Source organism: Hippopotamus amphibius, chromosome 14, assembly GCF_030028045.1.
Source record: "Hippopotamus amphibius kiboko isolate mHipAmp2 chromosome 14, mHipAmp2.hap2, whole genome shotgun sequence".
Classification (NCBI taxonomy): domain Eukaryota; kingdom Metazoa; phylum Chordata; class Mammalia; order Artiodactyla; family Hippopotamidae; genus Hippopotamus; species Hippopotamus amphibius.
Window position 1 is genome coordinate 36,401,599 of NC_080199.1, and position 13,270 is coordinate 36,414,868.

At 35.3% G+C, this 13,270-nt stretch overlaps 1 protein-coding gene across 4 annotated transcripts in view; it reads right to left on the bottom strand.

The window, feature by feature from the left end:
• PIBF1 (progesterone immunomodulatory binding factor 1) overlaps positions 1-13,270 on the bottom strand; it is a 208,636-nt gene that overhangs the window by 39,676 nt on the left and 155,690 nt on the right. For all 4 annotated transcript variants that reach the window (XR_009049051.1, XM_057707704.1, XM_057707703.1 and 1 more), the window contains exon 15: positions 2,090-2,220. Coding sequence is in view for 3 of the 4 variants with exons in the window: in XM_057707704.1 (XP_057563687.1) it covers positions 2,090-2,220 (131 nt within the window). In the remaining variant the exon portion in view is untranslated. The remainder of the gene's footprint in view (positions 1-2,089; positions 2,221-13,270) is intronic.

Consider the following 13,270-nt stretch of genomic DNA (forward strand, 5'->3'; position numbering starts at 1 on the left):
CCATAGCCATTAGCTAGTCACAAGCGGCAAGGAAAATTAATATTAATTTAATTTAAGTAAAATAAAAATTTTAGTTCCTCAGTAACAGTAACCATATATTAAATGCTCAGTAGTCACATGTAGCTAGTGGCTACCAGACTGGACAGTGCAGATAGGGAATATTTTTTTTATCATGACAAAGTTGTACTGGATGAAGTTTAGAGACTCAATAATTGACTTGCTCCAATTTAAAACTAAGAACTAAGCTGGATTTGAACTCATGTACTCCCATTTAAAATCTGTTTTTTAAAAAGTAACTTTATTATGAAATATTTCCAAAGAGAAACTATTACAAGCCCTCATATATCTGTCACCTAGTCTCAACAATGATCAACTCATTAAAAGCCTTCCTTTTAACCACTATTCTACACTATTTTTTTATTTGCTTCTCTTCCTTAATTACATTAGTTGATGAAAAATCAGCCCTTATTCAGATTAGAACATAGGGAGGCAGTATAACATTATGGTTAAGTGTATGGAATTAAAAAGCAGACAGATCTGGATTCAAATTTTGGTCCTATCACAAAACTAATATGTTTTTAGATGACAAGTTGCTAAATTTCTCTAGGGCTGAATTCCTTCACTGTTCTAATTATCTCCTATAGCTGGCTATTACTTTCTCTATATGAAACATTTCCAGCTATCCTAATTCTCAATAAAATAAATATTCAAATAACTACTAGAAGGTAACTGTGAAAGAGGTTAATTTTTTCCATAGGTCTTTTATATATCCCTGCTCCAAGATTACAAAGGTAAAATAAAACTGTACAAAATTTCAAATATATCAAATATATAATATGGAAAGAAAAGTTTCTCTTTGGGGTTCTTTCCTGAATCTCCCTAAGACAGCCAAGTGTCCAGTGAATGAGGAGACATAATTTCTATTGTTCTCAACAATTATTTATAGAATTGTTTAAACAATTCACTGAATTGATTTATTAATGCTGGTTATGAATATTCTAAATATTAATTTTAACTTTAAAATTAATCTAGAAATAAATTACTTATGTTGATATTTAAAACATAATATGATTTAAAATTACTTTATCATATCGCCAAAAAATTATAACCAGGAATAAAGTTTCCTCTCATTTCTATCCCACCTTATTTTGGTGGGATAGAAATGAGAGGAAAAGATAATTATTCTGACTCAACAAAAAGAAGACTCACAGTTTGGAGTTAATATCCAGTAGTTTTATATTTTTGGTTATGTATCTTAGGAAGCCTGAATTTAATAACTACCTTCTCTGATAACTATATTTTTCAATAAACTACCTTTTCTAATTCCTTAATTTAAGAATTTTCTCTCCCATCTAATTCTTTGCTTCTACCTTTATGAATTGGTTAATAATTTATCTAAATATTTATCCTAAACAATCTTAAAATCTAATAACTAAGCCAACTAACCAAGCATCCATGAGTTAAAACCTCTTTCTTTACATAGTATCACTCTTTTACTGTAATTTAAAAAGACTAAAATGATCGTATAGATGAACAGGTAAAGAATTTGAGTGACTATTCAGTGGAGCAAGTTGTTTGGATAACGTGTCGTGTCAGAAAACAATTTCAATCTAAGGAAGTGAAAGGAATTTATTTACACGGAGGTAATTCATGGTTTACTTCATGTAAAGGGTCAGGGGAAGAAAAGCTTAAAAATTCCTTGGCAAAGTCAACATCAATCTAAGTAAATGTGTACATTTTATCTGTTTAAAAAGTCATTCTGACTCTACAAGTGGCCCATCCCACTAAAGAATTCTAGGGAACAAGGAGAAGACAGTATGGCTGCTGTGTGCCCTGGGGTGGGTGGAGTGCTTCGTTAATCAGTGTAGCATTGCTATTTCCAGGCTAAGGCTTCTGATTTACAGGCTGGTATGTGAACACCTTAATATGATGTGACTTAGTTTTTCTAAGAGAAATTGAACTCATTACATTTAAGACCCCCTTTGTTATTTCAATGTTTTCTTCATAGTTTCCAACCTGAATTCATCTATAGCAGTAGTATGCTTACAATGCCCGTATTACTCAAATAAAAGGTTTGTAGATGGTTTACCTGACATCTTTCTCAAGTTGGGTAACACACTCCTTCAGTGAATCAATCTTAGAATCTCTCTGACGCACTGATTCAATGAGATACCTGTAAGGTTGTTGAGTCTGATTTAACAGCGAATTGGCCCTGTCAAGCTAAAGAAAAATAGGTTTCATTAACATCTACACAATTTTATAAGAAACTAAAAATTTTCAAAATACTCTAGTACAGATACAGTACACCAACTCTCCCTTACATGAGTTACTCTGAAAAGCTCTTCCTGTATAAATTTGAATCAACATAACTATTCTTTAATAATAAAGACTATGTAAACAGGAAAGAAAAGTTTTAAATAAAATATTACTTGTTACCGATTTTGGGTATGGGTCACCTAAATTTTCTTACTATTTGTTGATTTGAGAAGATATGTGATATAAAATTTATCTTCTTTTAATGAATATCCATTAGCTAAAAATGAAACTTTTATTTGAACTTTATTTCTACTCAAAATAATACAACCGCATTATAATTTAGTAATTTTTCGTGTCTTCATTCCCTTCCATCTTTACTTATGTACCTAAACCACTGTACATAATTTATATACCTAAATCACTATGTATAATTAAAATTTTAAACAGTTATGTTCAAACATTCATAATGTGTAAACATCACCAGTATCTATTTCCAGAACATTTTCATCAACCCAAACAGAAACTCTGTACATATTAAGCAAAAACACTCCCCTTATCCCCCAGTTCCTGGAAACCTCTATTCTCTCTGTCTATGAATTTGCCTATTCTAGATACCTCATGTAAGTGGAATCATAAGTGGAATTCACTTACTGTAATGTTTTCAAGGTTCATCCGTGTTGTACCAAGTATCAGAACTTCATTCCTTTTTATGGCTAAATAATATTCCAATCTATGTTTATAGCATATTTTGTTTATTCATTGATCTGTTGGTAGATATTTGCGTTGTTTCCACTTTTTTGGCTATTGTGACTAATGTCGTGGTCTATAAATATCTGTTTGTGTCCCTGTTTTCAATTCCTTTGGGTATCTACCTAGGATTGGAGTGGAACTGCTAGGTCATATGGTAATTCTATATTTAACTTTTTGAGGAACTGCCAACTGTTTTTCATAGCGGCTGCATCGTTTTACACTCCTACCAGCAATGCACTTGGTTCCAATTTCTCCACATCCTCGCCAATGAGTTATTTTATGTGCCTATTGGCCATTTGTATATCCTCTTTGGAGAAATGTCTATTCAGGTCTTTTGCTATATTTTAGCTAGGCTGTTTTTGTTTTTTTCCTTTTTCTTGCTGTTGAATTGTAGGAGTTCTTTATATATTCTGGATAGTAAACCCTTATTAGCTATATGATTTGCAAATATTTTCTCCGATTCTGTGGGTTTTCTTTTCAGTATCTTGATACTGCCCTTTGATCACAAAAGTTTTTAATTTTGATGAAGTCCAACTATTTTTCTTTTGTTGCCCATACTTTTGGTGTCATTTTAAAGAAAACACTGCCAAATTCAAGGTCATAAGGATTTTCTCCTATGTTTTCTTCTATGAGTTTTATACTTTTATTTTTGAAATTTAGATCTTTGATTCATTTTGAGTTAATTTTTGTATATAGTGTAAGACATGGGTTCAATTTCAATATTTTACATGTAGATATCCAATTTTACCAGCACCATTTGTTGAAAGATTGTCTTTTCTCCATTGAGTGGTCTTGGCAACTTATCCAAAAAACCACTAACCATATATGTGAGATTTACTTCTGGGCTCTCTATTCTATTCCAGCAGTCTTATATGTCTATCCTTATGCCAGCATAACACTGTCTTGATTACTGTAACTTCACAGTAAGTTTTAAAATCTGAATGTATGAGTCTTTCAGCTTTTGTTTTTCCTTTTCAAGATTGTTTTGGCTATTCAGGGTCACTGGAAATTCCACATAAATGTTAGAATGTGTTTTTCTATTTCTGAAAAAACACACCTTTGCCATTTTGATAGGGACTGCACTGACTCTGTAAGTCATTTTGGGTGATACTGTTATCTTAACAATATTAAGTCTTCTACATACAGATGGCTAACAGGCACATGAAAATATGTTCAACGTTGCTAATCATCTGAGAAACGTAAATCTAAAGCACAGTAAGATACCACCTCACACTTGTCAGAATGGCTATCATTAAGAGGACCACCAACAACAAATGCTGGAGAGGATGTGGAGAAAAGGGAGCCCTTATACACTGCTGGTGGGAATGTAAATTGGCACAGCCACTACGGAGAACAATCTGGAGTTTCCTTAAAAAACGAATAATAGAACTATCCAGCAATCCTACTCCTGGGCATGTATCCGGAAAAGATGAAAACTCTCATTTGAAAACATACATGCACCCCAATGCTCACAGCAGCATTACTTACAATAGCCAAGACATGGAAGCAACCTAAATGTCCATCAACAGATGAATGGATATATACAATGGAATACTATTCAGCCATAAAAAAGAATGAAATTTTGCCATTTGCCAACAACATGGATGGACTTGGAGGGTATTATGCTTAGTGAAATAAGTCAGAAAGAGACAGACAAAAACTGTAATATTATCATTTATCAGTGAAATCTAAAGAATACAACAAACCAGTGAATATAACAAAAAAGAAACAGACTCATAGATATAGAAAACAAACCAGTGGTTATCAGTAGGGAGAGGGAAGAGACGAAGGGGGAAAATAAGGGTAGGGGAGATGCAAACTAGTATGTATAAAATAAATAAGTGGAAATTCCCTGGTGACCCAGTGGTTAGGACTCCGCCCTCTCACTGCTGAGGGCCCTGGTTCAATCCCTGGTTGGGGTACTAAGATATCATAAACTGTGTGGCAAATAAATAAATAAATAGCTACAAGGATATATTGTACAGCATAGGGAAAACAGCAATATTTTATAATAACTGTAAATGGAGTATAGTCTAAAAATTGTGAATTACTATGTTGTATACCTCAAACTTATACAATGTTGTAAATCAACATAGCTCAATTAAAAAAATTAAAGAAAAAAACCCCCAAACTAACCAACCAACCAAACAAAAAACAATCTTAAGTCTTCTGATCCATTAGGCTGGGATGTCTTTCCATTTATTAGGTCCTCTTTAATTTCTTTCAGGAATATTTTGTAGTTTTCAGTGTACAAGTCTTTCTCCCATTTGATCAAACTTATTCCTAAGTATTCTACTTTACAAATGAACTTGTTTTTGATCCTTTTTGGACTGTTATACTATGTATAACTTTATATTATTCTTTTTCACTTTACCTTATATCATAATCATTCTTACAGGCTGTTGGAATACCTTAATTTATATTTTTATATTTTTAATGGTTACAAAGCTGTCTAGTAAAGCCAATGCACCACAATTTAATTGCATTATTTATACTAGTAAACATTTAGGATGTTATCAATTTTTGACTAGTATAAATAATGCTAAAACAAACCTTTTTTGGTATTATAGATGTTTTTTCTTAAATTAATATTTGTTTGTTAAATTTCTTCAGAACAGAAGATGCACTAAGGTTAAAGGGGTATAACTATGTAATGCTCTTGACACATAAGACCACAGTTTTTTCTAAAGGATTTTATCATTTTATATACTCAACCAACCTAAGGTTTTTTTTCGTTTCCTTGTGTTTACTCTTTTTCTCCTGAGCCAATATAAAACGTGTGCTAGAATAGGACTAAACACAGCACTGTCAGTATCAGGAGGCCCCTACTTTGGTACATAATAAGTTCTCAAAAAAGGTATTCTACAGTTGCATATGCAAAAACTGAACAATTAGAACAAAAGTGGGGGATATCTATCATTATAGAAGGGAATATTTTATGATGCAGAATAAAAAATTATAAAATTCCTACTTTATGACCTTAAATGTTCTTTAACAATAAAATTCTAGCTTTTTATATGAACATTTTTTTTCCTCTTTCCTTTATAATCCCTAACAAGTTTAATTGAGGCTAAAGATCTCCTGTTTTTCTAGAAGAAGAAATGATTTATATTTCCTTCTCATCTTCCTTGCCACACGCAGGATCTGCATTTACAAGATCTATACTTTTTTTTTTTTTTTTTTTCAAATTAAGATCTAAATATATTGGGACGTCCCTGGTGGTCCAATGGTTAAGATGCCACGCTCCCAATGCAGGGGGCCAGGGTTTGATCTCTGGTCATGGAACTAGATCCCACACGCAGGCCACAACTAAGAGTTTGCATGCCGCAACAAAGAGTCTACCTGCTTCAACTAAAAGATTCTGCATGCGGCAAGGAAGATCCCATGTGCTGCAACTAAGACCCAGTACAGCCAAATAAGTAAACAAACAAACAAAAAAAAGATTTAAGCATATCATTTAGTTTAGCACTGCAGTTTTTTTGGTTCTCCTCTCACAGGGGAAAAAAATAATGAGTTACTAGCAACCTCGAAGAGGAAGGTGTAGAGAACAGCAGGATGGGTAGAGAGGAAGGCAGAAAGAATCAAGGGCAGAAATATTCATTGCGAAAATGATCAATTTTCATAAAATATCAAGTGGTTTGAGGACTACTTTATAAAAGCTATGTAAACTATTCATCTAAATTATACTAGACATTTTTGTTATGGTTACATTAAGTATAGCCCAGGAAAAATTTCCTCAAAGAGTAAGAATGAATAGTGAAAGAAAAGAAGACTTCTTTTTTTGGACACAATTCATTACAGTGAAAGCAGAGCCATAAGGGGAAAAATACCATAAATATTTTCTACAGTTTGGGTTTTAGTGTCCTTTTTCCTTGCTTTGGTAATCATTCTTTAAAATCTATTACAATGTCACTGGAATCTTATTACTCTACTAAGTTACTTTATGAACATTCAAATATGCAGCTGGACAAAAATAAAACTAAGTGCTACTTACCTGAATAACCAGTTTCACTAGTCAATTAAATCAAACAATCGCCTTGACTTTGTTTTCACAGAACTGACCCTAACTGAATAAACTGAACTGACAAGTTGTTTTGTGTTTCGAAGGGCAGAATAGTCCAGAGTGGGGGTGGGGTACTGGGCAGGGGAGGAAAGAACTGAGGGCATTTGCGAATTGTACTCAGTTGTAGTCCAGAATGAGCCATGTTTAAACTTATCAAACCTAACTTCAGTTACATAGAAAATATAACAGCAGTCATTAGTCTTAATTATTTTGATTCGTTTTTTCTCATTACAGCAATTACATATATTAGGTTTTAGTATTATAAGCAAAATTAAGGGTCAAAAGCCTTACTTTCAAAATATATCTCTACTATACAACCTACAAACTTATCCCTCTCTAGATAATAAAACTTTTATAGTGCTGTCAATTTTAAGAATGTTTCCTTATAAACCTGGGAGCTTCTAAATCCCTCAAATTTAATTTAATTCCTCAGGGAAAACTACACGTTTTTCCATGAAAAGTGATGTTAATATCTATTTTTGAAATCAATGTAACTTAACAGAATTTAATTCCTCCAATATGGTTTAAAAAAATCTTTCTGTAACTATAATCATTAGTATTCAAAAAAAGTTTCACAATCACTCACTTTGTCTACTGTTAGTAATCTTTTCTTTATAGGAAAGCCTTAGTAATTAGTGACTCAGGAATCATATACGTAATGAATGACTCAGGACTAAACCCATGATACAACATTTTATAGAATTGTTATTACTCCTTTGTTTCAATAAACTGTACATATGATTCACAGAAAAGCAATACCTGATTACAACTCTGTATGTTCTCTTAAATTTAAAAGACATATGATGGTGACTACATTTCGTTGTGTTTTTCCTAAATGTGGGATTTTTTTTTTTCCTGTGGAGTTTATTTTCAAAGGAACTCCTAGAAATGGAACTCTTTCTTACCAGGGACAAAATGCATTGTGTTGAATGGAATTTCACACTGAGTTGCTTTCTCTGTATAAAACATATACAAGTGATATTTTCTAGTAGCAGTATAATGTACTGAAAAGGCCACATATCCTGTTGCCTGACTGGTCTGATTGCACCATGGGATGGAAAATGCCTATTTGAGGTCCAATAGGGGGCGATACGTTGGTACTACTTTTCTGTGTTTTCAGTCCAAAGAAGTAGTTCTCAAACCCAGCTAATTATCAGAACCACTGGGGGAAACGTTAAAAAACTGATTTCTGGGCCCTGCCCCAGTCCCAGTGAACCAAAATTTCTCAGAGCTGGGCCTCAGATTCTGATGATCAGTCAAATTTGGAAAGCACAGCTTTTGCGATCTTGGACTTGTTATAGGCCACTACACTCAATCATCTTAGCATGTTGAAAAGTACTGCATACAGGGACTTCCCTGGTGGCACAGTGGTTAAGAATCCACCTGCCAATGCAGGGGACAACCGGTTCGAGCCCTGGGCAGGGAAGATCCCATGTGCCGTGGAGCAACTAAGCCTATGAGCCACAACTACTGAGCCTGTGTTTGAGAGCCCACGAGCCACAACTACCGAGCCCACGTGCTGCAACTACTGAAGCCTGCACGCCTAGAGCCCGTGCTCCACAACAAAAGAAGGCATCGCAATGAGAAGCCCACACACCACAATGAGAAGCCCGAGCACCACAAGGAAGAGTAGCCCCTGCTCTCCGCAACTAGAGAAAGCCCGCAACGCAGCCAAAAAATAAATAAATACGTAATAAAATAAATCTTTAAAAAAAGTACTGCACTCTACCTCAATAAGAGTTCTTAAAAAAAAAGTACTGCATATAAACCATCTCACATGCTGAATTTACCATCCTCCCCTTCTTCTCCTATGTCTCCATATGGTTAATGATGTCATCATCTTCAACAGGGGTAATATTTAATGGATATAATTCAACCAGTTAGGATACCAGCCTTTGCACTGGGGCAGGACCCTGGAGAAACTCTGTGGTTCCAGGTGTTACTTTTTTGTTGCTGGAAGGTGGGAAGGTCCAGAAGATCTTAGGAGAGACATCAGGACAGACAGGACTGTGGTGGTAGAATGACACTTGTGGGCTGAGGGCAACAGCCGTTTACAAGTGTTTCCGCAAATATTCTATTATTTTAATAACAAAAAGCAAGTGCATACTCACTGATTATCAGCCCTGCTCTGGTCCTGAGTATGGTCCAGATAATAAGGAGAAATTCATGGGAGCAGGATGTTAAAATATTTGAAAATAATCGACATGACAGTGATGACTGAAGTCCCAGGAGTACATAAGACTGCCGAGGATTTTTTTTTCCCAAAGTGCCGCCCTCCACCACTTTTATCAGAGTTACAAGACTAGCTTGTTAAAAATGCAGATTCCTGGACTTCATTCTAGACCTACTTAATCACAATCTTTGAGGGCAGGATCTAGAAACCTACATTTTCAACAAGAATCTCAGAGGATTCTTAGACTCACTAACATTTGAGAATCACTACTGAGGTGTTAGAACAGAGCAAAGGGCAGACAATGAGGGATGCCTACATTTCAGGTCTAGAAGATGCAGATATCAGCTGAGAAGACTAAAGAGCCATAAGAGGGAGCATGGCGTTGCAAAGCAAAGAGAGGACAGAATTTCTAGAATATCTATACTCCATAATGTCATGCCACAGATAGATCAGGGGACAGAGTGGAGAATACTGACAATTAGGAAGTCATTGGTGATCACTGAGGAAAGGCATAACTGAAGGAAGCGGGGTGGGGAGGGAGGAGCAGAAGGAATTAAAAACAGAGAGAGGGGTTAAGTTTTGAAAGTTATGTATGTTAACACGCACACACACGCTCATTTTTTTTGAAGAGGGACCACAGGGGAAAAAAAGTAAGTGAAGATACTAAAAAAATCCTTGGGTGAAACAGACTCAAGGAAACTAAATTTAGATGATCTAATTGTAATAAGGAAAAGATATATTATGGAGTTGATGGTTTTGGGGAGTGGACGTGACATGCAATAAAGGTAATGGGAATAAGATAGATACAGGAAAAAACAAACAAACAAACAAACAAACCAGGCAACAGGAATGAGGGTTTTGTTGATGTTCCACAACATGAATTTGCTATGCTTCCAAGGAGCAAAAGTAACAAGTTTCCACAAGAAATTTTCAGTACATTAACACAGAATCAAAGAATTTTCTCTCCTCCCCTCCCTTCCATTTAATATCCATTAAACGAGATACTAGGCTAAAGGTGGGAATGTCAAGAAAAGCCTGATGGATGAATCTGGCAACAAACCACTGGTGAGTGCTCATGAATGTAGTGCTCAGATGGTTGATAAGGTCCAAGGCTCGGTTAGGAGGCAAACTGGAACCAGGAGGCGCTTGAGGGATTGGAAATGCGAAGAGTAATGAGTACAAATAAAGCACAGAGTTAGTGGGAATGAAAGGACTGGGGGAGCTGGAAGGACTGGGAGAGCTGGAAGGACAGGCGATTAGCGTCAGAGAATGGAATTTTCAAGTTCAACTGCTTTAAATTTCTTTCCCCCTCAAAGCTACCCCTAAGAAATTCAGTTTAATGTGGTTCACTAATGCTGATGGGGGAGGACGGATTTACAGTGTGATTTTTAATAGCTCTTGAAAGAAAAATATTATAGTCATTTATGAATTACCAAGGCCCACAAGGAAGAGGAAAAGTTTAAATAATTATATTATTTGTTTGATGTGTAAACAGGATATAATTTATAAATAAGTCATTGTTTTTCTCTGCTTCAGTGGTGGCTGGCATTTGCAACACACACACACACACACACACACACACACCCCCCTTCATATGACCTGGTATGTGAACTTGTAAAAAGAATAAATTCTAGTATATTGTCCTGCACGTAATTGAATTTTTTTCCAGGATGAACTATAACAAAGACATCTTGGTTTAAGCACTTGGCAAGGTTAGACACAGAGCTGTTACTACAATTAAAGTCAGTGTTTTGTCCATGTAATGAATCAGCCCTTCATATGGTAGATAAATATATGTTCACTATTATTAAAATAAAAATGTTAACTTCTATATAATTCTACATCAGAAGCTCAAAAAATAAGAGACAAAACGACAGTAATTAATAGTAATTTATACATATTAAAGGCAATTTCTGGTATTGTGATTATGTCACACATTACCTATGAATACTGTTTGTTCGAACAGCCTCTTCACTTTAAATCTTTATGAAACTATCACCCATCAACAACTTAATTATCCTTCATGTCCAGTTACATTACATATTGGCATCTATAAAGTATGTAACACTAACTCCGCAAGGAGTGACGCAGCACATGAAATGCACACAGACACACAGAGAAAACGAAGTCTCTCTCAAATTCTTTAACATTACAAATAAGTAAGTTCTGTTGCCTATGTCAAGAAGTTAATTTTTCTCTAGACAATGTTACTTTCCAGGGGGTATTTTCCTGCTACCAACAAAAATAGCTTTAAGGACTGCCAAATGGCACAAGTGACAAAAGGTGGCCACAATTACCTTCACAGAAAGTCAGTCACTCACATCTTCCCCAATTCTTCCTTTCCTTTTCTCCTGTCTTTTCTCTGTGGTTCTCAGATTTCATTCTCTTTCATGTCTCTCTCTCTCTCTCTCCCTCTCTCTCTCTCTCTCTCTCTCTCTCTCTCTCTCTCTCGATCTCCCTCTCTCTAAGATTTTGTTAGAGCAGTTTAGGGTTCACAGCAAAACTGAGCAAAATGTAGAGTCCCATATACTCTCTGCCTCCCCCCAACCCCATAGCCATCACCATTTGTTACAATTAATGAACCTATGCTGACACACCATTATCACCCAAAGTCCATAGTTTATATTTGGGTTTGCTCTTGGTGTTGTATATTCTATGGATTTTGACAAATATACACTCGTCCCTTGGTATCCACAGGGGATTGGCTCCAGGACCCCCCATGGATACTAATATCTGAGGATGCTCACGTTTCTTATATAAAATATGTTGGCATAGTATTTGCAAATAACCTACACATATCCTCCCACATACTTTAAATCATCTCTAGATTACTCATAATACCTGACACAATGTAAATACTATGTAAATAACTGCAATTACACTGTAAATATTATGTAAATAGTTGCTGGTGTGAGAAAATTCAAGTTTTGCTTTTTAGAACTTCTGGATTTTTTTCCCCTGAATATTTCTGATCTGCAGTTGGTTGAATCCGTGAATGCAGAATCTGTGGACATGGAGCACCAACTGTAATCCCATATATCCACTACTTATGTCAAAAAGAATAGTTTCATTGCCCTAAAAATCCCCTGTAGCTCTATCTATTCATCCTTCCTAATCCCTGGCAACCACTGATTTTTCTCCTTTTCCAGAATGTCATACAGTTGGAATCATACAGTATGTAGTCCTCTCAGACTTTGTTCTTACTTTTTCTCCTTCTGCCTTGCTTTTCTGTTTTTTTTTTCCATAATAAATATTACAAAACATAATCTGTCTTAAAAACTAAATGTAATCCACTCATTTGATTAAATTTCAGTCAAACATTTTATTTGGAACTTAATATTTTACAAATGAGGACACTGAGGCACAGAGCAAACAACTTATCTAACTTTATACAGCTAGTCAATTACCAAAAGTGAGATTTTTAACCCAGTGAGTCTGGTTTCAGTATCATGTGCTTTGCCAATATTCATTATTGTCTCTCCATAACAGAAAGGAAAGAGTATTATGACTAGCCCAAAATGGGATGAGATAAGAATTTCCCTGCCACAAAATAAAGAACATGGACTAAAAGCATGCATGTACATGCACACACCACAAGAAATATGCTTCATAGCCATTCTCCCATGCCAAAGATATCTGATTGCTTCTACCTCGGCACGTACGTTAATGTGGGACTCACAGCGTCTACGCCACTTCCTTGCTGCTTTGGTCACTTTCAGAAGATACATGAGAATCACGGCACTCATTTTATATCTTTTGTGTGCCCATGTGGCTGGAACTATAGACAGTAATAGTTCGCGATGGCTATCCTCTTCCCTGGTTTACTTTCTTTCATGCAGCTTATGTTCTAATTGAGAATATATTTTACTTGGAAAAAAATCCTTGCTTCTCCAAGTAGAACATAAGCTCCAAAGGGCAGGAATTTGTGTCTGTCTCATCCCCTGATTATTCCCATAGTTGAGAACAATACCCAGCACACAGCAGGTGTTTAATAAATATTTACTGGAAGACCGAATTTCATATCAATA